The sequence below is a fragment of the Exserohilum turcica genome (genome assembly GCF_000359705.1).
Source record: "Exserohilum turcica Et28A unplaced genomic scaffold SETTUscaffold_13, whole genome shotgun sequence".
NCBI lineage: Eukaryota > Fungi > Ascomycota > Dothideomycetes > Pleosporales > Pleosporaceae > Exserohilum > Exserohilum turcicum.
Genome location: NW_007359948.1, coordinates 1465990 through 1490683, shown reverse-complemented (window position 1 = coordinate 1490683; position 24694 = coordinate 1465990). Strand labels below are relative to the sequence as shown.

At 51.0% G+C, this 24694-nt stretch overlaps 10 protein-coding genes across 10 annotated transcripts in view; 5 read left to right on the top strand and 5 right to left on the bottom strand.

The window, feature by feature from the left end:
- The window catches only part of SETTUDRAFT_167942 (uncharacterized protein), a 5409-nt gene extending 4178 nt beyond the window's left edge, over positions 1-1231 (bottom strand). Inside the window, exons 1-2 of the mRNA XM_008025058.1 lie at positions 1123-1231; positions 1028-1067 (exon numbers count right to left, since the gene is read on the bottom strand). Coding sequence (XP_008023249.1) covers positions 1028-1067; positions 1123-1202 — 120 coding nt within the window. The 5' untranslated portion in view covers positions 1203-1231. The remainder of the gene's footprint in view (positions 1-1027; positions 1068-1122) is intronic.
- Positions 1232-1674: 443 nt separating this feature from the next.
- On the bottom strand, positions 1675-2887 carry SETTUDRAFT_105319 (uncharacterized protein; the record flags this gene model as incomplete). Its single annotated transcript, XM_008025057.1, has 3 exons — positions 1675-2157; positions 2209-2392; positions 2487-2887. 3 exons carry the CDS (start codon positions 2885-2887, stop codon positions 1675-1677), a joined length of 1068 nt encoding a protein of 355 aa, XP_008023248.1.
- Positions 2888-3493: 606 nt separating this feature from the next.
- On the bottom strand, positions 3494-4895 carry SETTUDRAFT_75350 (uncharacterized protein; the record flags this gene model as incomplete). The annotated part of the gene is made up of 2 exons (XM_008024768.1): positions 3494-4460; positions 4537-4895. Coding segments are annotated over 2 exons (1326 nt in total), but the record flags the coding sequence as incomplete, so codon positions are not given.
- Positions 4896-6119: 1224 nt separating this feature from the next.
- On the top strand, positions 6120-8217 carry SETTUDRAFT_167938 (uncharacterized protein). The gene is made up of 2 exons (XM_008025056.1): positions 6120-6962; positions 7024-8217. Exons 1-2 carry the CDS (start codon positions 6365-6367, stop codon positions 7995-7997), a joined length of 1572 nt encoding a protein of 523 aa, XP_008023247.1. The 5' UTR covers positions 6120-6364; the 3' UTR covers positions 7998-8217.
- Positions 8218-9413: 1196 nt separating this feature from the next.
- Positions 9414-11549, top strand: SETTUDRAFT_26706 (uncharacterized protein; the record flags this gene model as incomplete). The annotated part of the gene is made up of 4 exons (XM_008024704.1): positions 9414-9471; positions 9520-9589; positions 9641-11013; positions 11068-11549. The coding sequence occupies 4 exons, from the start codon at positions 9414-9416 to the stop codon at positions 11547-11549; spliced, it is 1983 nt and encodes a 660-aa protein (XP_008022895.1).
- Positions 11550-11948: 399 nt separating this feature from the next.
- On the bottom strand, positions 11949-12476 carry SETTUDRAFT_167937 (uncharacterized protein). Its single transcript, XM_008025055.1, has one exon. It carries the CDS (start codon positions 12448-12450, stop codon positions 11986-11988), a length of 465 nt encoding a protein of 154 aa, XP_008023246.1. The 5' UTR covers positions 12451-12476; the 3' UTR covers positions 11949-11985.
- A 1482-nt stretch (positions 12477-13958) lies between these two features.
- SETTUDRAFT_147982 (uncharacterized protein) lies at positions 13959-14777 on the top strand (the record flags this gene model as incomplete). Its single annotated transcript, XM_008025054.1, has 2 exons — positions 13959-14346; positions 14410-14777. The coding sequence occupies 2 exons, from the start codon at positions 13959-13961 to the stop codon at positions 14655-14657; spliced, it is 636 nt and encodes a 211-aa protein (XP_008023245.1). The 3' UTR covers positions 14658-14777.
- A 2115-nt stretch (positions 14778-16892) lies between these two features.
- SETTUDRAFT_26703 (uncharacterized protein) lies at positions 16893-17147 on the top strand (the record flags this gene model as incomplete). The annotated part of the gene is made up of 2 exons (XM_008024703.1): positions 16893-17021; positions 17082-17147. 2 exons carry the CDS (start codon positions 16893-16895, stop codon positions 17145-17147), a joined length of 195 nt encoding a protein of 64 aa, XP_008022894.1.
- Positions 17148-17791: 644 nt separating this feature from the next.
- SETTUDRAFT_105278 (uncharacterized protein) lies at positions 17792-19505 on the bottom strand (the record flags this gene model as incomplete). Its single annotated transcript, XM_008025053.1, has 3 exons — positions 17792-18228; positions 18261-18816; positions 18864-19505. The coding sequence occupies 3 exons, from the start codon at positions 19503-19505 to the stop codon at positions 17792-17794; spliced, it is 1635 nt and encodes a 544-aa protein (XP_008023244.1).
- A 1173-nt stretch (positions 19506-20678) lies between these two features.
- SETTUDRAFT_105256 (uncharacterized protein) lies at positions 20679-22887 on the top strand (the record flags this gene model as incomplete). Its single annotated transcript, XM_008025052.1, has 7 exons — positions 20679-20751; positions 20807-20881; positions 20936-21114; positions 21171-21808; positions 21859-22062; positions 22115-22254; positions 22304-22887. 7 exons carry the CDS (start codon positions 20679-20681, stop codon positions 22885-22887), a joined length of 1893 nt encoding a protein of 630 aa, XP_008023243.1.
- Between the last annotated feature and the right edge of the window lie 1807 nt (positions 22888-24694).

Below are 24694 nucleotides of genomic sequence, written 5' to 3'. Positions count from 1 at the left end.
CTCGTCAACGAGCAGCTGGCCGACTGTCTTTTCCGCAATGTCAATCATATTCTTGCCAAAGACGAGTTCACGGTAGTCGCGCTCATCGTTGTCGAGGCCCTCGCGGAGAGCCAAGACATGGGTCCAGCTGGGGTCTTTCCAGGTATTGGCGAGCACGAATTTGTCCTTGATGGGGTGGTACACGAAGCGGATATAGCGGTAGTCGAGGCACCTCAGCTCGCCAATCAGCGGATCGTCGTCCTCGTCCCATTCCCGCGGGCGGCCCTTTTCGGGGTCGCCAAAGACGGTGGAGAGCGAGCGTCCGTACGTCTGGCGGTTGACGTGCTGCACGGCAAACTCGCCCCACTGGTTCTCGATGACGATCCAGTCGCACTCTTTTAGAGGCGCACTCTTTCCGACTATCGTGACGCGCCACCGCGGCAGCCATCTGAAGAGCAGCCAGCCGAGGCCGAGCGTGGCGACGCACAGAAGCGCATAGAGGGCGTAGCCAACAGGCGACGTCTTGAAGCCGGCAATGACAATCGTCAGGTCTTCGGTCATGATATAGATTTTCTGGTTGGACCGGCGCCCCCTCCAGTCGGCGCCTGAGCCTGTGCTGCCTGCCGACGAGACCCTGCGCAGCAACGGTCTCTCGGACGACTTTCGGCTGCCGCTCGACTTGCGCCGCGATGGCGACGGCGAGTGCGACGAGGGCGACGGCGATGCCGCCTCCAGGTCGTCGACATCGTCAACGGCATGCCCATTGTACAGGCTCTCGTCGTCGTCGTCGTCGTCGATGGCGCTGTCCTCGTCCTCGGTGCCGTCGCCGGAATCCTGCTCTTCGTCGTAGAATGCAAAGCTCGTCAAGCTGGCGCTCGAGCCGGCGCGTCGGTGGCGGAATCCAGATACGCTCGTGGGGACGCTCTCGCTCATGGGACCGGAGAAGACCTGGATTTTGGGCGTCAGCTGCTGGCCAGGCCTCTCACTAGGAGCGTGGAACGGGCGTGGGGGACGCCGGGGGGGGGGGCAAGAGGGCGAGTTCGTGTACCTCATCCTGAGCCATTTCGACATCCTCCATGAAGCTTGCCCTGCGCCCATTCATTAGTCGTCGCCCATGGCCGTCAGCTGGGCGCCATCACGTACTCGCTGATATGGGAGCCGCGGCGGTACATGCCGCTCCTTCGCCGCGACCGCCGCCTCTCGGGGCTCTGCTCGTCTGCCATGGTTGTGCTGCACGTGTCGACTACGGGGCCATTGCGGGGGGTGGAGAGAGAAGGAGGCCAAGTTTTTCCAAACGCGCCCGAGTGTGGTTGGGATACTTTTACTTGGGCCGGCCGTGCTTCGCTATGACGAAACACGGTTGTTCCCGCTAGTCAGGGCTCAACCTCCGTTTGCGGTGCGTGGACCCCGACACGATATGTCGACATGCCCTGGAACAGAAGCGGAAACTGATTTGTCATGTGACCATGGTTCCCGGATTCGCACGAGAAATATGGCTGGTCTCGTCTTTGCTCATGCCATGCCCATGCGGACAGTGCGGATAGCGCCGGGACTGGAATTCAGCAACTTGGCCTCATCTTCCAATACACACGCTAATATGCAGAGTGAGGCTGCGAGTCATCTCTCGCCTTGCTCCTTCAGGCAGACTATCGGGAAATACTCTATTGAATATTAACTTGTACATACGGCGTTAGACTACGACCCCCTCTTCGCCCTGACAAAGGCTTCGGTATCGTCCAGCCCCTGCTGTACTGCTTTAATCGTACCGGGAGGAAACCCAATGTATCCATGCGGTGCGCCGTTGTAGATCTTGACGACGCTCTCATTCCCCCACATGGCCCACTTGGCGCCCATCATAACACTGTCGTCGAGCAGCGGATCCTCGCTTCCACAGGTGAACAAGGCCGGCGGCAGCTTCTTGCCCCGCAGATCCGCCCAGAAGGGGCTTATCGACGGGTGGCGGCGCTGCTCCTCGGTGGTGTTGGGCAACAGGGCGTCAATGTACGACTTCATAACGTCGTGGTCAATCACCAGATGGGTTTCATGGTGCAGGACATGAGGCAGGAAGGACGACATGTCGAAGCAGCCAAAGTGCAACAGGAGGCCTTTGAAAGCAAATTCCGGCATCTTGTCAAGAAGATGCAGGGCCACCAGACAGGCGAGATGGCCACCGGCAGACTGTGCAGTGTTAGCTTCAAGTAGGTGCTGAGCAGGAAAAAAAATACACACCTCGCCACCAGTGAACATGAGCTCCCCGCCAAAGACGTCAGGGCCGTTCTTGACCAGCCATTCGGCGGCATCGTAGCAGTCCTCTGCACCAGCTGGCCAGGGGTCTTCGGGCGCAAGCCGGTATCCAATGGACACGACTGTGACGTCGAAGTGGTCGGCCATGTACTTGAGATATGGATCTTGGCTGCAGACGTCAGCTTGCCTTCTTTGCGTGTCCTGACATGGCAGCCTCAGACGCGAAGCATGAGATTTCACGGCACAAGAAGGACCACACGTACTAGGCTTCACTCATCAGAACCCATCCACCGCCGTGGATATGCATGTGAATGCCGTTACTCTTGCCACTGCTCGGCTTAAACACACGGTACGGGATCTCTCGTCCCGCCTCTCTCGAAGGCAGGGCGCCATTGAAGCCTTCTGGCAGCACAATTGGCTTGGGCAAGGGCGTCTTGCCCTCCCATCTCATTTTCCGGTACTCTGCTGCGCCGACCTGTTTCTTGTCTAAGTATTGCGGCGCACGCTGACCAAGATGGGTCTCCGAATACACACGCACCTCGTACCATCTGGGACCATCCGCCCATATCTTGATCAGCTTGTCGTTGAAGTCGAGTGTCTCCTTGTCAATGGTGCTGCGGTCGAACTTGGAGGCGTCGACAGTGACATCGGACGTTAACGACATGGCCGCTATGTTGTTTTCGAGTGTCCTTGCAGATGGTATTTATCATACAGCGTCGATGACGAAAACAAAGACCGAAAAAAAGTCGTCAAGGGCAATGGAGCAAAGGGAGTCAAGAAGCGGCGTGCCAGTATCACTTTGGCAACGTGCCACTGCCCTCCGTGTTCGGCTCCGATAGGAGGCCATGTAGTGGGGGCGGGGTACGTTGTCGACGGATGCAACGTCCCAGCCATACTCTGGCCTTGGTTGCATTCAGAGAGCCGCTCGCCGTACCTGCATGTCGGGTTACTGCATCGGATATAGCCGGGCGACAGCATGGCCATGACTCTTGGCCGCCGTCGACAGCCCACGCCCACGCCACGTTGCTTGCACATGTGCACAGCAGGCCGTTGTTCAGGCCGGCTGCTGGCTGCAGTTGGCGTCTGCTGCACGGGTTTGTGTCGTTGGACTCTGCACAAACACGGCCTGTGGCATCCAGTGCAGCCCGTGGCATCAACATCACCATGGCGGCACGCACAAGAAAGACAGACGCGGGAGGAGGATAGCTGAGGAGCCGGGTTTGATAGGAGCGAGACGGGAATTAGTCATTACGAGCTTTCACCGCCCAGTCTTTGATTGCATTCTACTCGTCGATATGGGCGTATATCCATTGACCTGCCCGCCTTTGGCCCGCCGCTTGGCCTGCGGCTCGTCTCTAACCAGCAGCGACTTGACCACTCGCAGCGCCACCGCCGCCGTCCGGAAGGGGTACATGGCGACGTCCCAAGTCAGCTGCAACGTGTGACTGGCGGTGCGGACGAGCCATGCCACCGTCAGCGTCATGATTCCGGGCTGGCGGCCGGTCCTTGCAGCGGCGGCGGCGAGGGCGAGGGCGTCTTGGAGGCGGGCTTCGAGGTCCTGGAAGCGGGCTTCGATCTGGAGCGACTGGGCCATGTGGCGTTTCTCGTACCGCCGGACGGCGCGGTTGAGGGCGTCGAGTTGGAGCTGGGTCGTCTGGCGCACCTCGGCGCTGATCTTGTCCACATCAATCGCGGCGTGGTGGTTGGGCGTGCGTACGCCATCGAGACGGCCTTCGAGCTCGGCAATGCGCTGCGAGAGCTGCTGGGCGTCTGCGGGACCGACTGGCTCCCTCGGGGCCTCTCGCACGATGCGCTGGAGATGCAGTATACGCTCTGTACGCATCTTGATCAGGCGGTTGACGGGCGGGATCTCGGCAATGAGCAGGAAGATGCTCAGGTTGGCATCCGAGACGATGCCTTCGGCGCGCATCAGCTGTCCTCGCACCGTGTGCATGAGGAGCGCACCCAGCAGCGGTCCGAAGAAGCAGCCCACAAAGGCCAGCACTTCTGACCGCTTCAGCGCCCTGCGAGCCTCCTGCTGCGCTGCCGATGCCGATGCCGCCGTGGGCGCCGTGGGCGTCGTGATGCCGTCGGCCCTCAGCTCGGTCGCGGCCTCTGCTGCGGCCTCGGGCGTGCCGTCGACGCCGTCGTCTTTCTCTTGGTGTATCGTGTCGCTGTAGGGCTCGGCGGCCTCATCGCTCAGATATCGTCGTTGCTGGGCATCCCGGTACCAGTCCCTGCATGCACACACAAGCTGCTGTCAGCGAGGCCCGCCCATGCATCCATCCATCGCCCGCATCCGCTGCAACTCACCATGGCACCTTGACGCTGCAGTGCAGAAACCACCCCGCCAGCACCAGTATCAACACATCTGTCGCCATATCCGCCCCGTTTTCCACCGTCAGCCCAATCATGGCCGGCACGACGGCCGCCACAACGGGCAGTGCAATCCAGCGCGGAGGCTCGTCGGCAGCCGCCTGCGCATCCGTGTCATTGCGTCCGCCCGCCCGCAAGAGGTTGTCCGTCGACGAGCGGAACGAGTGTCGCGTGTCTGAGAGGTCCGACACGAGCGAACTGCGGCGGCGAGAGAGCGACGCCGGCAGCGCAGACGACGCCGACGGGGCGCCCTCGGCAAATGTGGCAGCGCGGTTCAACATCTTCTGGCGAAGCTGAGGGGGACTGGCACGGCTGTGACTGTGACTGTCTGGTGCATCCATTACACCTGGGTGTACGTGGGGGACACTGACGGTCGTGGCGAAACAAGTCCCTACTAAAGGTAATGCTAACGTGGTTGCGCAGCGTCACCAGCCGATCGTCAGGAAAGTAAGAGTCAGAGTCAGAGACAGAGTCGAGTCGAGTCGAGTCGATAATCCATCCGCCCCAAAAGACTGGCAGCCCATGGCTAAGAGCCTTGGTACCGCTCGCATTTGCTCATCCCGATGCTCGTGTGCCGCTGCGGTCTACGACGCCCGTTCCGCCGCCATCTTTACACCCGTGTTACGTCATCCGAATCCCCATGCGGTCAATTGTAGAGCGCCTTTCCTCGTGTACCAATATGCTGCCAGTTCGCTATCTGCCGCGAGCAAAGGGCCAAATCCTTCTCTTCCTACAGCAATGGGTCCGGTGAGAGCGCCTACACCTACAACCGCCATGTTGATACCGCCTAGTCGTCGTGGCCATGCAGCATCTCGCAACATCCCTGCAGCCGGCAGCCCGCACAGGTTGGGAAGAAGCAATCAAGCGCGCTCCGGTAGGAGACACAGATGAATCAGCGTTTGTTGAGGAGATGTGGTTTTTTTACCATTGCTTCTGCTGTACCCTCCCCTGCGGGTATATGCGGCCATGCATCAAAAAAACCAATTCTTTCTGCTGATAGCATAGGTATCTTCGCACATTGACGATACGCACAAGGTCTGAATACCCATGAGGTTTCCCCCAGTGACAGCGCAATTGAAGTGGCTGGGCTTGGTAGTTGGATAGACGCATCATACACGCCTCAGTCTGCATCTCCCCATATGCAGAGACTCTACGCATCAATTCAACATGAATCTCCCTGTCGTTCCCCTATGCACACCAAAGACATGTCTCGATTTCTCCTGATCAATCTTCTATTCACAAGTCGTCGCCATGGCCACTTTTCCTATTCAGACCCCGAAGCGGACTGGTCAGGGTCTCACCACCTCCTCCTCCAACCATCCAATCCTATAAACACTAGGCCACGCCGTGCCAATGCGACGGATCACATCGTTTCAAACGCCTATTGACTTGGGCAAGTATACTCGCCAAGATTGGTTCCGAGTCGAACGACCGGCCTTCACTCGTCCAGTGAGCGCAGCTCAATTGCAAGCCGCCTATTGAGCAGTATTGACGATTGAGACATCAACACGCTCTATTCAGATACCCGACTGCCGTCAATCAATCGAAATATGGAATCGCGGAGACTCCACGCCCTCGGTTCGACCGTTCTTTGCCATCTCCGTCACTCGCTCCCTCGTCTCCCAACTCCAGCTTTGCATATATTCTCCTCTTCCAACCCCCCTGAAAAGTGGATCTTGCCGACAGCATCGACTCAAACACCGTTCAGAAGGCCCTCAGATTGCCATTAGTCTTCGCTGCTGCTAGACGGATTGCACTCAAAGCAATGGAGGTGCTCGCCGGCGGCACAGCCTATCCGCTAGGCCACGGAGCCGATGCGCCCACCTACTTCCAAGCAATCCTGTTTCCAGCGCTCGCATTCCCAGCATGGATTCTCTGCCTTCCCTCCATGATCTGGCACTTTCGACAAGCCAACGTGGCCGCGGGGTCAAACATACTCTGGATCATCCTGCACAACTTCTTCAACTCGATCAACGCCCTCATCTGGCCGCGAGACAACCTGCTCGACTGGTGGAACGGCAGTGTATGGTGCGACGTCCATGTGCGTATCCAGGTCGCAAGCTACGTGGGCATTGCAGCATCCGCAGCCATGATCACGCGCAAGCTGGCCCGGGTCATGGACACGCGCAACATCACGGTATCGAGCAGCCGCAAGAGCCGGATCCGCGAGAAAATATGGGAAGTCGTATGGTGCTGGGGCGCCCCGTTCGTCCTGGCAATCGTGTACTATGTCGTCCAGCCGGCTCGCTACATCATCTACGGCATCGTAGGGTGTCTGCCGGCCTACGACACGTCGTGGCCGAGCCTCGTGCTGAGCATCATGTGGTTCCCCATTGCCATGGGCTTTGCCTCATACTGGTCAGGCGAGTCTTCCTTGCCGGGCGAGGGAATTGCTCAGTGGGAGATGCTAATACATGTTTGCAGTTCTGCTCGTATACCGCTTGTACCGCTATCGGCAAGAATTCCACCGCCTGGTTGCTGCTCAAAACACGACTTCCTCGCGCTTCATCCGGCTGTTCATCCTCAGCATGACCATCAGCGTCATCTATCTCACTTATTCCATCTACATCACCGTCGTCGTCGCCTTGGTCGCAAAGGACCCTTACTCGTGGTCCACGGTCCACGACCCCGTCCAGTTCAACACCATCATCCACGTGCCTGTGGACGGGCAGGTTGCGTACGACAAATGGATCCAAGTCGCCACGGGCTACATTACATTTGTGCTGTTCGGCACCGGCGTCGACGCCCACAACTTCTACAGGAAACTCCTGCTCAGCATGGGCTTGGGCAAGCTGTGGCCCAGCCTCTACAGACCAAGCGAAGCTGGCAACCGCACGCCCTCGAGCTTCATCGCCGCACGCTCCTGGACCAGCAGTGTCTCGAGCAAAGCGAAACAGTTCCTCTGGTCGTCGTCGGCAACCCACTCGACAAAGTCGCTTGGAAACACGTCGGTTGCGCTCGACGACTCGGGCTCCGCCCTGCACAGCGTCACGACCGAGGACGCGCTGGTCGCACAGAAGCAAGCGGAGTCTGAACAAGCACAGCATGGTCCACCGGCGCGAAACTCGCTGTTCAAGCGCTGGTTTGCAAGACCACATACGGCTATCGCGTTACTACCGCTGTTCCGCTACCGCAACATTGCCGAACCTCACACTGCTAACGCTTCCACCACCAATACTACTACTACCGCTTCCACCGCCGCCGCCGCAGACACAGTAGCCTCGACATCCGCGCCGGGCGTCCACGCCCATGCTTGGGCTACGCAGGCCGGACGAGCCAGCGACGCCGACGGCGTCTACGTCTTGCACGAAGTACATCAGGACCGGCATGCCCGACGGGACACGGAGAAGGACGACAACACCGAGTCGATTTATGCGTGGACGCATGTCAAGGCGTGAGATGGCATGGCGAATGCTGTGCCTACATCATATATCAGACGCCGCCCCTCTTCTTTCTAAACCTTGTTCCTTTTGTCTACTCTCGATTTTTGGTTACCAGATGGGTGTATGTGTGTGGCTTTGGGGGTACACCGTGTGAATGCACAATGGAACTTTTTCTCTTATTTTCTTCACACATCGCGTACGATTATTTGGTAGTCATTTAATGATCAGGTCGACTTCAATACGACGTGCCAGTTTTATGGTCTTGGTGGTGAGTCTACACATGCCAACGCCCAGGCATGTGTGATTGAAGATATGATTTTGACATTGCTTACGCTGTTAACAACATTACAATACGGGGAGAATACAGACACTCTCGAGTCGTGACCTTGTCTCCTACTGTCTTATCAGCATATCAGACTCAGTGTATCAATCTCGGTTACAGTCCGGTGGAGTACGTCACGCCCAGCAGCCGAGCTCGCTACTCGGCAATATACACATACACATCACGTCACGCACACAGCAGGCAAATAATGTCGTGAAGCATTTTTGATTCCGTTATCGCATGCCACATGGCGACAGGCCAGTCAAAGGTAAGCATCCGCTACGGGCTGCAAACCGGTGTTAGAGCGGCCGTCGTAATCTCATGTTCAAGTAAACTCCCGAAGAACCTCAACGTGCCCAGTGGGCAATTTGACCAGCCTCCCATAACGTTCCTCAATCCAGCACAGTCGGTGCCTCCCGGGGGGGCATCATTGATAGCTCGCGTGTCGCAGTCGGCCGTATGACGTAGCGTTCGGTCCAAATGCGCACTGGAATGACATGGCGCGAGCTAGCCGGAAGGGTGTGCGTAGAAAACAAGTCGTTCATTCATCGTTATCGCTCAAAACCGAGGCGATGGGCTGCTGAGATCGAGGGGGCGAGTAGTTTATTTGCTGCACACGTGTTAGACCGGCGAAGCGACTGAATGCTGCGTGCGAGCCACTTACGAACGAGCCCTAGTCTTTCTCCTCTTGCGCTTGAGACGTCGAACGCGCTTCTTCCTCCATTTGGCTCTCATCTTGTCGGCGGACTGTAGGGCGACGTCAGCAGCTGCAATTGATGGGTGCGGGCGTCATGGCAACAGCCAGGGCACTCGCAAGAGCGAGGACAAGGCGCAATTGAGCGCGACTGGGGGCTTGTTGACTTACGTGGCTGTCGAGATGAGTGTCGTGAGTGTAGAACAAAGGTCAGAGTTCAGCTCGTCGAAATACTAGGTGGGTGCGGGGCTCGCTTAGCTAGCGGCCAAGAAGCAAGTGCCAAGTTCACGCGCGTCGCGTCACTTGCCCTGGTCTCTGCTCCACCCCGACAGTGACAGTGAAGTCGAGTGGAGTGAAGTGAAGTGAAGTGAAGTGGTTTGAGATCGCCTCACCAGTGACGCAGCAGCAGTGCATCATGGCGGGCGAAGTCGTGGGATGGCTGCAGATCCTTGTTGCTGGCGAGGATGTACATGGTGGGCTGAGGCCATGCTCACTCCAGAGCAGCAGGCTAACGAGCGCAGGATGCCACGGCAGTCACATCGAGATTTGCGGGAACGAGCAGTTCTACCTTGGGAGAGACGCCGAGCTCTGGTCGGGGCCCTGTTCTCTTCCCTGTACGGACTTGTTCTGACTCTGTTACAGTCGTTACACATGGTGCGATGACCTCACCATCTCACGACTGCATCTGCGCATCCACTGCATTCTTTACGAGCAAGACCCCATCTCAGACATCTCACCATTTCTTTATGCGACTGATCTGTCAGCCAATGGAACTTACCTGAAGAAGAGCAATGTCGAGTATGCCGCATCCCAAGACGACGGGGTTCTCATGGGCCGCAAGAACACTTTCCTGCTGGATGCCGGCGATGAACTGCACATATCGGAGAATATCACATTGATTTACATCTCAAGAAGTCCTGTGAAGACTATCAAGCTGACACCCACCCAAGAAGTCGAGAGACAAATGTTTAGCGCTCGATATCTCGTCACTTCTCGTATGCTCGGTGCGGGCGGATACGGTAAAGTACTAGTGGGTGTTCATCAACAGACACAGAGACAGCTCGCGTGTAAAATCGTTCGACTGGATGAAATTGCTGCGAAAGCTTCGCGTCTCCCAACGGCTGATCGAAAAAAGCATGTCAGCTCGTCAAGGGAACGATGCTTTCGAGAGTTCGACATCCTCAAAGACCTCAGCCACCCCAACATTATCAGTGTCGAGAAAGTCTTTTGCAGCCGTGACAATATTTACATATTTCAAGAGCTCATTACAGGCGGCGATCTATTCTCTTTTCTAGAGTTCAAAGGCGGGCGGCTCAACTGCATGCAGACGGCAGCCATTGTGTACCAGGTGCTCAAGGGGATCGAGTACCTGCACAGGAAAAATGTTGTACACCGGGATCTCAAGCCGGACAACATCCTGATGTCATCACTCGAAGCTGGTGCTCGCGTCGTCATCACTGATTTTGGCAACGCAAGGTTCATTCCTGACAAGACCAGCCAGCCCAACAAGTACCAGCGAATGTTTTCATACGTCGGTACTCTGGAATACGCAGCGCCTGAAATTCACCGAGCTAACCCGACCATCCCTGTCGAACGTGGATACTCCAAAAGTGTAGATATGTGGTCTATCGGCGCACTTACAGCTACTGTCCTTTCAGGCGATCACTTGTTTACTGACCGCACCCATCCTGATTACGACAGAAATGCGCAACGTGTCATTGTGAGCCTAGCAGCGGTATGCAATCTGAGCGTACTTGACGACCATCATCATCCGTTATGGAAATCTGTGGGCCCTCAGCCAAAAGACTTCATCAGAAAGCTGCTGGTATTGAGAGAAGAAGATCGAATGACAGCATCTAATGCCCTCGCACACCCTTGGTTCACATGCTATGCCAAAGATGTTGAAGAGGTGTACAAGCGCTCAATCGCTGATTGGAAGCCCCATCAGAAAAACCATCGACTCGTGGAAGATATCAATAAGCTCTCGCTGCATTCTGTCACTAATGGTGCTTCTGGTAACACCCTGCTTGAAAATATATCTTGCTATTTTTGCTGACTTGTCCTGACAGCTGTTCGAGAGAATACTAATTCATACTTACATGGAATGCAAGATTCTCAGGGCACAGCATCGTCTCTGGGACGTGGCAAGTTGATCCATAGTCCGGCGAATCAGCTCTCGCACAACAGCGCAGCCCCAGCCGACACGTATAACAACAGGCCAGACAGCAGAGAAGGTTTCGTGGAATCGGCAGAGAGCTTCAATGTAGTGTCAAATCACCATTCACAGCAGGAATGTTTAGACCATCGGCCCCCATTTATGGGTATCCGGCTAGAGAACGATTTGGTCCAAGTCAGCGAGACACCGACTGAAGAGTATGAATACCCTAAGCTGGACAATAAAGACGGCTGCGTTGTGGACCAGATGTACCACCCGGAACACCGTAAAGACAAACGTCCGCAGCAAAAGACGCTCAAGCGGAAAAATGTATCTGTCTTGGTACCGGAAACGCCTCCCAAGTTGTCACCAAAGTATGCGCGACTCAAGAGATGATGTACGGGAGTATGGGAAATGGCCCAAGGTCGATGGTGTTGCATTGAATGACGATGCGCAAGTCCATAATAGTGGGAAGCGGTTGAGGCTATCGCACCATGTGCGTTGATCAATCTGGTTGATATTCAAACTAATCTGTGACGTAAATAGTCACCATCTAGCTAGCACGAGAGGGAGGCAGTGCCGTCCGTGGTCGGATATCTTTTTACAGATAAAAGATCCAAAGAGGACTATGTTGACGTCGAAACATAATGCTTAATTCAATAATACTATGTCTTCAACGGTCACTTGAACAGATACTCTGTATGGCATGGCGGTGAAAAAAAACTCGTCTGCAGAACCGTCCTTAACCACCTCATGTCATCTTCCGAGAGTGGTAGATGCTCAGCAGATGCCCCCATTCGCTTCAATCCTCACCCCTTTACATGCCACCAGATTACACCACATCTTCCTTTGCAAACCTTTCCGTCCATTGCTTCGCATGATGCACATATCTCTTAGGCTGCTGAATAAACTCTCTCGCAATCTGCATTTCAACCGCACTCTCCAACTCGGGATGATCCAACAGCGTCCTCAAACTCATCATGACCTTCTCAACCGTAATGTTATGATGCCACCCACTGCCCAGCATCCTCCACGCCACAGCCCCCGTCCTCGCATCCACATTCGGATGGTAAATCCTCGTCGTGAACCTCAGCGTGGGCGGCTTGGCCGGATATTCCTCGGTGAAGTGCAGGTGGAACTTGAAGGTGCCTCCCTGGTAAGCCGAGTTTTTGAGGCCCTGCAGTGACCCCAGCCAGTCGCTGAACTCGCCTTGTTTGAGCTGCACGTGGTAGGCCAACGTGGGGTTTTTGCGCATCGCGTGGTATTCGCGCTCGAGTCGCTTTTGCATGGCTGCCATGATCTTTTTTTTGGCTTGGTATGCGGGGGATGAGGTGAAGAGGATGGGTGGAAATGGTGGTTTAGGATTGATGGGGTGGTACTGGGTTTTGTGGGCTGGATAAAAGGGAAATCAGTCCATGTTCAGTGTCGTGAGTCGTGCCTTGGCTACACGCCATGGCGTCCTTGGTGGTTCAATATACGCCATACGTACGGGTTTTGTTCAGCTTTCGCGTGAGCCGTGGGATTTCTAGGTTGGCCACTGCCGTCGGTGTCATGGTAGCATGTGTAGTATCGCAGTTTTCTTTTGTCTCGTGGAAATGACTAGATGTGGTCTTGCTTGCTGTTTTCGTTCGTGTTCGCCCTGGATTTACAGCATGCGTCTTATCTCTGCTGTGCCGTGCTGTGCTGTTGGCGAAAAGCCTTGGAGTATCTAGCGTATCCCCCAAACTTTGTCAAGCAGATGCGCCTGTACCAGACAGCGCGCCACCTGGACCCCTTTTTATATTGATTCTATCGGACCATCCGGTGTTTGTAACAGGTGTACATCGCGACGCAGCAGAATACCATTCCAATCCAGACGCATCTTGCGCATCAGTTGATTTGCTGCTTGGATGCACAAGTACTTGCGCTCAAAGAGGCAGCGAAACCTCGTCACGCTGACGTTGGTTGTATTGATCCTGATCCTACAGCTGAGGTGGAGCCAGTACGTAGCCCCGCGGGCGCTAATAGCACGAGGCATTGCGCCGCTCTATCCGTACTTAGCTGTGCATAAGTAGATGTAAGTAATGTCTCTATCGAATCAAACCATCTTGTAGCCCCTTCCGGCATTCACGTGACTTATTACATCGCAGCCAGCACATCTTGTACATGCGAATTCCGCATCAATCAAGCATCAAAGTTTGTCCACTTGTCGCGATTCCGTCGTTTCTTCGACGCTTCTAACAGTAACGGAAGTGTCGCGTACCCAGACCTCCAGACGGATTCTTTGTAATCGGACGGATGTAAGACTTCGTTGCAGGTGAGTCGCATCATAGGTATATACCGCGTAAATCGTTTCAGGTACTCGCAGCACACTCGGTGAAGATCAATTGCGCGCCATCGTTCATAAGTGGTGATCCGTAGGTGATTAGACCACAATGGTTGGCATGCTGAGGCATGAGGTGTTCATCGCGATTGGCTTTTAGTCTTTTTGTCTGCGCAAGCAGGTCGTCCACGGAATGCTACAATGTTTGGTCTTGGTCATCAAAGGTGAGATGTTAATGCCGCTCTCGAGTTGGACTCTGGATAGATGCTACTCGGCGTTAATCTGGGACTTTCAAAGGGCGCCCTCTTCTGACTGCGCCCTTTTGCGCAATCCACCGGATGCAAGCGCCTTGGCATCAATGCATTTAGTTTACATTATGTACTCTCTTCCCTTGCCACTACTTGAACGTCTATACCATTTTTCCTGACATTTATTACCCAAAATTTAATCCCAGCTACAAGACAGAGCTGCCATTTCCAAATATCTAAAGCTGTCTAATCGAAATGGCGTTTGTAGTACGCGAAGTATCGGATGACGAGATACCCCGGGTATGCGAGATTGAAAGCGTGTCGTTCAATGACGGTCCTCTTGCCCCGATCCTCGCGCCAGGCCCTTTCCCTGAAGATGGTACGGAGGAGCAGGTTGAGCAGTGGATCAAGACAAGAAAAGAAAATTCCTCGATTCGTTACATGCAGGCATATGACGAAGCGGCGGGCAAGATGGCCGCATTTTCGCAATGGTACATCTTGGACACCCCAGAGGCAGTGGCTACTGCTGCTCGCCCGTCCCCGCCGACCGTTATACCTGGCAAAAACGCCGAGGCATGCTCGCTGTTTTTCAGTAGCATGGTGGAGCAAAAACGAGCGATTCTAGGAGACAAGCCTCATATTTGTAAGTTTTCTGGTGATCGTTCCGGCTGAGCCGATGGCTAAACTCAGCGATGCGTGACGACAGATCTTCGGCTACTCCTTACAGACCCAGCATTCCAGGGTCGCGGCGCAGGCAGTCTTCTGATGAAATGGGGAATCGAAAAATCCGAAGAACTCGGTCTCCCTATTTATCTGGAATCTAGCGAGGCGGGATATAAGTTTTATCAGAATCGCGGATTCAAGGATGTCGAGGTTCTTGAGATTGATTTTAGACCTCATGGCGGGCCCATCCATAAGCAGCCTTTGATGATGCGTTTTCCTGGAGAGGCATAGCAATTCTTGCTGTGTTATATACCCTCGCTCCTTGGACCATGAAAGCCAATGAAAAGCCTGTATAGATAGCGTGATGGATAATTCCTTTACTCGGGAACTGTAACGAAATACACACAGCCTTTCCAACCATGTCACATATTCCCATCCTAATGCATTCTTACCTTTGATTACTTTTCTATGATTACTACATATTGGTCTGTAGTATATTCCAATTTTACTAATACTTGTGTCAAGCTATAACACCCAAACCCAGAATTAGAATACGGAATCTGCGGCTTAATACATTACAGCCTTTGGTAACAAAATTCCCACTTTTGTCCCCGATCACTTGAATGCTGGAAATTCCACTCGACGTCCTCATTTGCTACGTTGCCGCAGGTTCGGAGTGTGCCTCGAAACTGTCAGTGAATTTTGAGATGACGTTTGTAAGATCTAATGGGCGGGCCGCAATACGGACGATGCCGTGACCAGGTAAGATTGCAGACGTTGAATCCGTGCTACTTTCAGCGTCGTAAGCACCTGAAATTGATGTGGCTGTGAGGTGGGCGGTGCTCAATACCTAGCTGATGGTGACTGGCGAACCGGGTTCTGCGGGAACAGATACGAGGGGGCTATCAGGGCGGGTCGGCCCTTCTAGAATATATCTTGACCCCAAATACCAAGAGATTTAGTGTGATCTGATTTTATCAATATGGAGGTGAAGCCCACACCAAGACTTGTAATGTTTGCTGCAACACTGTAGTACTGACCACAAGGCTGTTTGGAAGGAAAAGGTATTCTTCAATGTCAAGATATGCACGCTTGTGAATACATGCCAACTCCAGACCATATTAGTCCTGCGTAAAGCGTGGCGTGACACCTGACCACAATTCGAGAATGGCAGATGGCACTAGCCCCACCTTAAAATGTGACTGATTTCCATGCGTTGATTCAAAAAATCCGCTGCTGTGAAAAACCATGGTGCACTTCCGTCTCAGTGAGTATTACTTTACGCATGTTGCGTGAGGTCTTCAGAAATCTTATATCAATGTTCGTATGCAGTGTCGAGTATTCTGCTGAGGTCTTTTACACCACGACAATAGCGCCGGGGATTCATTAACTACCGAACGAAAAGGAGCCTTTTGTTTGATTACAATACCCTTGCCTTGCCATGCCTCCAGAGTATAGCAGGGTAGCCACACGAATATCGTAGTTTAGATGCTTGTCTAGCTCGAGTACAAAGCTTCTCTAAGCGTGTGATTTAGTGGGCAAGGTTCAGAACGATAGACCTAGTGATGTTTATAGGTTCAGATAAGACATTAGAACCATGTATTTTGGCTTAAGAGACGCTTGTTGAGCGGGAATAATATGAAAGGAAATAAGGGGTACGTAGCAGAAAAGCACTAGCATGGGTTCGTCCCAGCTAGCGTCAGTCAGGGGAAGCAAAGGTAGAATTTCTTTGGGTTAGTAAACGTCAGGAGATAGAGTGTCGATACCAGTACCTTGATAGGTATAACATCGACTAAATATGGCTTAGATCATTCAATTTCAGCGCTTGACTAACCTAAATTATCGTGGGCAACTGCCGGCTTGCGTGTACATATTTGGAAAGCGAGATCATCCGTCATATCCGCCCTTATTGGTACTTCAAAGCAAAGCTAACACTGCCTTCGGATAGCTTGAGACAGCGCCATGCTAAGTGCATCACTATCGTTTGTATCCTATATTGCTGTCCAGTCAACTCTCCGCCAGTCACTTATGGCCGACCTTAGTGTAGTTAGCGAAAAGAAAGACAATATCGCATATCTACATTAATAGATATGTCTAGTATGCTGTACAAATAGCATGTATTTCCACTCTTGTACACAGTCCCTTTGAACATGAAACTCGCCGTTAGATTATTTGCGCATTTTTTGTAGCCCAAGCTCAGCTATCAATCAAGGTACAGAGGGCGTGGTGACTACGTAACCTAATAAGCGCTAAGTAATAGACCGATCCTTCCGATCTAGTATTTCGATACACTATTCCACCGAAAATATGGCCGCTTCAGGGTTCCAGAGTACGCGGCTGCTTCACGATGTCTCGTTGGAGATTTAGTATCTACGTACTTTTGTCCGACTTTTCTCTATATATTCCACCGCCCCCTAGGCTTAAAAGGACACCATACGCAAACAATCTCAACACTACTGCTGCTAATATCTGATTTTCTTTAGGAGGAAATAGTCATTAATCTGCATTTTCCGCGTGTTAATCACAATGTTCTTCTCCAAGGCTCTTCTAGCTGTTCTTCTCGCCGTTGGCGCTGCAAACGCTGCTGTAATCCGCAATGATGTCTTGATCAGCGACTTTGAAAAACGATCATGCCAGCCTTGCGGTTTCACTTCTGTAAGTCCACTGAAGCTGCTATCTTTGTAAAGTTATCAAAAATCTAACTCGTTTGCTTAGTGTCTAGGCGAGTGTCAGGACTACGGTGCTAATGGGATGGGTTGCGCCGCTGGTGAAGGCTGTTAAAATGATACGTTAATCAATCTCTTATCAAAAGGTAGGAACAGCAGCTTCAAAGGCCAAGTACTTTGCTTACCATGTCATAGCAAATACAATTATACATTTATACATATATTACGCATCCACGTACACAAGTGCCCCTTACGATATTCATTCGTAAAGAAGTGCAAAAATCTTAGATGTTCATAAAATTACCAGATTTTGTTCATGTCCAAGAATTTGTCTGTGGACACTCAGTGATCTGCGTTCAAGTCATCCATCACAGTATACCAGCACACAACATGGCTTGTTCTGATCTTATACTGCATGAAGTACAGTTCCTTCAAATATTAATCTGTTTGTCATTCAAGTGAAACGGGTGCGTGGATGACATCTTTTATGAACCAAATATATTCGTTCAAACCCCGCATAAGAAATACCACAAGGATGGAACCACTCGTGAGGAATGTTGCTCGTTTTGGCCCGTTTCAGGTCTCTCACATACATTCTAGAAACTACTCTTGACTGCAGCAGGTTCGCAATTTCGTAATTATGAAATATTTCGAATTTTTAAAAATTATAATCTAATGCAGATTTGAAATTAACTCTAGACTATTGTAGTGGTTGGGTTGTGTATATGTGATTAGCAGAGGCTGGATATACCATCCTGTTTACAACATAGCCTTTGATCGACCGCGACGGCCTGACGGGTGCATGTACTCTAGCTTAGATTTTGAAAATTTAAAGGCCGGTGCCAAGATCTTGATCGGGTCCTTGATACCCCATTCGCTACCGTCCATTTCCCAAAAGTACTCTGGTTGGACAAGTTGTGGGTGCACTTTGACCAAAGAACTGTGAGTTTTTCGAGTTAGTATTGTCATGTCGTCCAAATGGTGTGGGTGGAAATCTGGATCCTGCTCTACGAGTTCTTTTCGCTGTGCCTCAGAGTATGTTCCAAGGCGGTAGAACCAGATGTTGTATTGAGTGAGGCTGATGTCGATATCATAAGTTGTGTCTTCCGTCGTTCGCTTGATGAGAGCCTGAAGTATGGCGGCGGCACCAACCAGGCCAGTCTGGTAGTCAGAATTGGTTATGAAATGATTAGCGACTCACTCTTCATACCCACCCGTAGATACTTACGAAACAAAGGAATCACAGGATGATCCAGTCCTAGGAATTGGCCTTGCAGGTAAGCGATGCCGACGAGACAGTCGCTGATCTGCTGCCAACCTGAGCGGTTCGCCAAAGGACCCTTGAACCCATAGCAGTTCTCCCTCATGTATATAAGCGAAGGGTTGATCTTGCGCATCGAAGTCGACGTGAAACCCAATCGCTCGAGCACACCTGGGCGGTACCCATCCACTAGCACATCTGCGCCCTGGAGTAGTTGAGAAAACGCTGCCTTGCCCTCAGGGGTCTTGAGATTCAGATTGACGTCGCGTTTTCCAGTCTGCAGATCAACCATTGTAGTTGCATACTCTGGGATCTCGCTGTACGAAACCCTTATGACATCTGCGCCAAGCACAGCAAGTATCTTTGAGATTGCTGGACTTGCAATTACGCGGGAGTAGTCGATGATTCGTATGCCTTTCAGTGGTTTGTATTCATTGTCAAAATCAGAACATGAAGGCCACTGTTTCCTAGGACCTGGTATAGGCTTCGCTGTCCAGAGGGGCTCCTTTCCCATGATCTTGCCCTTGAAAAGATATTAGTGGAGGCATCACTATGTAGATTCTGACGTACTTGCTTGCTCTTGAAGAATTCGTCTGGTGTGTAGCATATGACTCCTGCCTGTCGGGATTCATCATTTGCTACTCTCTCTATTTCATGTGAATCCCATTGTGCGACTTTTTCTTTGTAGATTTGAGCTGCTTCTTTGCGTGTAACTTTCTGCATTTTGACACCCAACATTTCCATTGTGCGATCTGCATTCATGGATCCATGCAGCTGGAACCAACGGCCATCTTTTGTCTGATAGATCGAGGTGGCGTAACGTCTGATCGGGCTTACCATATCATGCAAGTCCATCTTCGACAGTTCCTTCATCATCTCCTGCGATTCTCCATATGATCTACCATTGATTGTTGGGAGTAAAACGGACTCGAGAAACAGCGTCGCGGCGTCTGTGTTGACTTCAATGTCTTGATAGCCAATGCCGTACCTGGCCTCAGCAATCGCACTAGCTGCAGCAGCAACCAGAGCGGTCAACGAGGCCGAAGACTCTGTGAGTTTTACAGGTGCAGGCACGAATGGTTTCGATCTGTTGCCCGTGAAATGGACTTTCTTAGCAGCCTCAACAATGGTTGTTGCTAGGTCGAGAGCAGGGTCTGCAAGCAGGACTTCGTGCAAGATTCTGGATGCTTCTTGTTCGATTGAGTAGCTCATTTTGCTGAAAACACAACCAAATGTACGGTAAAGACTAGGCAAGAAACGATGTTAAAAATGTAGGGAGGATTTGAGCACGCGGGTACGATTGTAAAGAATGAAGAAAGTGAATCTCAAGGTTGTGACACTGGTGTGCTACAAAGACTTTGCGTAGTGATTAACTATTTAACCTGAAATATATAGTGAGAGGCTAGTTCGAAACCCTGGGAACCCTGGCTGTACATCCGAAAACTGACGGGACATTCGGAATGAGAACTCCGGGCGTGATGTCAAGAAATACCTCCACAAATGGTTAGAGGACTCGGTAAAATGCCTCATTACACCATGGTAGTTTTAGCATCAAATTGCTCTGATGATTTGACAAAGCAAGGGGTCTCTCAAGAAGTGGTAGTACCTGCTTGGTCTTGGTGTGTGTATTCTCAATGTTAGTGATTGAGAGTGCAATCTAACGACCTTGGACAGTTGTGGTGACTGGATGGGCCTTAAATATACCGGCTGTGTACAGATCTCAATAATGCTCATCAGAAGGCCATGCCAGGGGTGTGGGCCACCGCTTTTAGATCAGTACGGTACAGATAAATGTTAGGGGTGTGGGCCACTGCTCTATTGTTTGGGCATTGTATGGAGGCTTTTAGATAAGTACAGTACAGATAAATGTTAGCCTAGCCTAAAATGTCTATGCGCAGCGTTCTCCCCTAGCGCACAAATAGAAAACAACAGCTTTACCCCCCCCCCCCCTTCGTAGCTACAACAAAGTCTATATAGCTATTTTAAGTTGAAAATAAGTTATAGGACGTTTTAAGGTTTCTTTTCATGTAGGTTTTAGGCTGTGTAGGCTAGTAGGTGGTGAGTTCGTTTCGTTCTTTTATTAATCTAGATGAAGCAAACCCTGAGTAGTACAAGTCGATAGTTGATTTGAGGTGCCGAGGAACCGAGGTGAGCGGGCCGAAGGACGGTGCTAGTCAGTCAAAGCTCAAGAACTCCGTGCAGAACTCCGTGCAGAACTCCGCGTCACTCTCCAGGTTCCCCGCCTGCTTATGGGCAGTCTTCAAGACAGCGCATTGGTCTATCACAATATAAATACATACGAGCAGTGTTTTCTCTATGATTTTCTTCGGTGACTATGTTTGAACACTCATCCTAAACTAAGATTCTACAACACAACCCTTCATTATGCCCAATTCATGGAGAACTGGTGAAAAGGGCGTGCGCCAGCCACGCATCGCTAATTGCTCAGGGTATCATGGTTCGTTAGTTCCCAATATCTCAACATCCATCTCTAATGAAGTGTATTTGGATAGGCGACGATCCAAAGGAGATGTTGAAGCAGGCTACGAAAGGGGACGTAGATTTCATCACAGGCGACTATCTAGCTGGTGCGACCAATCTCCCAACTTCACTAAGCAGATCAAAAGCTGATCTTCATCCAGAGATGAATATTGCAAACAATGCCCAAGCCCATGCTCGTGGCGAACATCCGGGCTATGAGCAGACTGCTTGGATGGGTATTCAGCAAACAATTTCAGTCATCAATGAAAAAAGAATAAAAGTTGCAATCAACGGTGGCGCCCTGAACCCGGAGGGATTGGCTTGCAAGGTCGCAGAGCTGGTTCGTATGTTCAAATTCCCAACCAGATTTGAAAACATAATTGAGAATGGCATCAGGTCGAAAGTAAGGGTTACGACCTCAAAGTCGCCTACGTATCAGGGGACAATGTCCTATCAAAGATCTCTAAGATTATGCCTGGTTCTGAAGATGAGTGTCTGCCCCACTTGGACTCCGATAACAAGCACGTCCACCGGAGCCAAGAGACATATCTCTTCACACGCATGCAGAATCGCCCTGAGATTGTCTCAGCAAACGCCTATACAGGTGCCCGAGCAATTGTCAAGGCGTTTGAAGAAGGAGCCGACATAGTCATTTGTGGACGCGCGTCAGATGCGAGTCCAGTCATTGCGGCTGCGTGGTATTGGTGGGGCTGGTCTTCTTCCGATTACGACGCTCTAGCGGGCGCTCTTGTCGCCGGACACTTGATCGAATGCTCAGCATATGTTACGGGTGTAAATTTTGCAGGATTTGATCGCTACGACATGGAAAACTTCATTGACCCCGGTTTCCCCATTGCGGAGATTGCCAGAGATGGTAGCTGTGTGATTACGAAGCATCCAAATACGGGTGGCATGGTCACTGTGGACACATGCAAATCCCAGCTGGTCTATGAGTTGCAAGGTAACATCTATCTGAACAGTGACGTCAAGGCCTATCTTGACGATATTGAGATGCAGGAAATTGGTAAGGACAGGTACGTATATGGTCATCCTTCAATTCTTGACGGCACTGACATTGCACCAGGGTCCAAGTCCGCGGGGTGCGAGGTGCTCCTCCACCTCCGACTACAAAGCTTGCGATATTCTATAAAGGAGGATACGAGATGCAATTACTGGTGAATGCCACTGGATATGCGGTTGAACAAAAGTTCAATTTATTCAAACGCCAAATCGAGTACTTCGTGGGTAAAGACAATCTAGACAAACTTGACACATTCGATTTACAATGGTATGAGACATGATTCCAGCCCATAAGTAATATACTGACTAAGGAGATATAGTATTGGAAACCCTGGTTCAGATCCCAGGAATCAGAACGAGAGTACTGTGTATTTTAGAGTTTTTGCCCAGGCCGGAGATGCTGCGACACTTGATCCACTAAGAAAGTTGTTACTCAAGATCTCTCTCAAACATTTCCATGGTATGAAAACAATCATCTCCGTGAATCTGATTGACTGACTCTTCCAAAGGATATCATAGTTCGCTTGATCATCGAACATCGATCCCGCGTCCCTACCTGGCCTACTATCCAGCTTTATGGTCTCAGAGCAAGATAAATGAAAGCGTCCATTTTGTGAATAAAACCGGTACTTTTTCAAGTATACCATGTGTACCTCTCAGCAAATCTGAGCCACTGGAACAGAGGGCATCATACGACACTTCGGATCCTATTGAGCTTACTGGTCCGTTCCGAAAACTTCGATTGGGAGACGTCGCTCTTGCCCGCTCAGGCGACAAGGGGGCTAATCTCAACTTCGGTGTCTTTGTCGACTGCAAAGAAAAATGGGATTGGTTGAGAACATATCTATCACGAGCTAAAGTGAGCGCAATGCTTGAACAAGATATGCAACCTGATTACAGCATTGAGCGGGTTGAGTTCCCCAAATTGTACGCCGTGCATTTTGTTGTGTATGGCATTCTTGGAAGAGGCGTTAGCAGTTCTAAGCGCTTGGATCCGTTGGCAAAAGGTTTCGCGGATTACTTCCGGGACAAACTGGTTGATTATCCCGCGAGCCTTATTCGACTTGAGGCTCGATCAAACCCGCATCTCTAGTTGCATGGCTGTTCCCGAGTATACCCCACCGCATTGACCCTATGACGCGCGGAAGGTGCTATCACACAAAATGCGAGCAGTTCCTGTATTGATTTGGTAGGTTTGCATCGCAATAAAGTCGGTTGTAGATGCCGTGTCTAGTCCGCACTGCTACGATAGCGCAAACAAATTTCTCTCTTGTTATTATCTGTGGAGATTCAACTAAAGTAAAATTGGTAGTTTGATAGGAAATGAGCATGATGAGTGAGATATTATACAAAAAGGTTGAAAAAGTTCAGTGTGGCAACATTATGAAACTCTTATTGGTTCAAAGTATACTGAGCTCTACTCGAAAGTGTTCCAAGGGAATAGAAAATCGTGTTTTAGCACGTGGTCGAGACCCAGATCAGTGAAGAGACTCTCGTTTCCGTTCTGCGTATCTTGATTAGTTTACCTAGTGAACAGACATTGACTACGAACTGACCTGTAAGAGAGAGGTGCTTTGAGAAGAATGACTGGGCGGTTCAAAGTTCGTTGTAAGTGGCAACTCTGTCCTGGCCTCCAAATGTTGTGGCAGCAGCGAGTCAGTCGCACTGCTTGGAAACAAACCCCATGGACCGGATCCCGTCTCGCTTGTTGCAGGTAGCCGCGTAGTCTCACCCCTACTCGACTCGCAGGTATCTGATCGAGTATAGTCGATCTTGGCGGGTCGATTGCTTTGAATATAGCACTAAGCGCCCCTATGAATCCCTTGAGGTAGCTGTTGCGGTCGGATGGCTCCATATCAGAAAGCCACTGCGTAGCCCTACTGATGATCTCTCGATCTTTTTCTGCAACCCGACTCGAAGGATGTGTGCGGAGATGCAACAACAAGATCAGGATTGCTATAATTGGATAGTGAGATATCTCCCTATAAATTTACATGAGTAAAAGGCTGTGGTAGATTTTCACTTAAAATACATACCAGCATAAGCTATGGTCCAACTTAAACTCGACCACCAACTTCGAGTTTTCTGGAAACCGCTAGGAAAGCACGCTATCTAGGAGAACCGACCATATACTATAGGAAATAACCAACTAGTTTACAACGGTGAACTAGAAGGTATTACCCTAGAGCTAGAAAAAGCAATAGAGCTAGTAGAGAACTGTTTAGATATAAAAGTCTATGCAGATAATTAAGCTGCTCTACTTAGGTTCAAGACTGCTTCTAATAATCCAGGCCAAGAATGGCAAATTAGATGTATAAAGGCAACAAAGAAACTAGAGGAGATAGGTATACGCCCTAGCCTCTACTGGGTACCAGGCCACCAAGACATCCCTGGGAACGAAAAAGCAGACGCCCTAGCTAAAGAAGCTACTGAGCTAGACCCTCCTTCTACTAGCAAAACTAGCCTAGCTATTACTAGCTCGCGAATTAAGCAGCTAGGAGAGAGAGAATGGCTAAGCCAACTTGAACAGTATAGGAAAAAAGCCACTAGCAAGAATCCACAAACGTACGCAGCAAAATACAAGTGGAAGATAAGAAAGCAAATCGCTATTCCTAGCAATACTAGAAGAGAGATTTCTAGCGCTTTCTACCAACTTAAACTAGGGCACTGTTACTTAAGGGACTACCTATATAAGAGAGGGAAAGTGGATTCTAATAGTTGCCCCTGCAACTATAGGTCTATACAAGACCTACCTCATATTCTATTTAGATGTAATCTATATAGAGAGGAAAGAAAAGGACTAAGAGAAGCCTGCGAAGGCGATCTATCACTACCTATCCTCTTTCAAACAAAAGAGGGTATAGAAGCAACTATTACCTTTATTGAAAAAACAAAGGCTG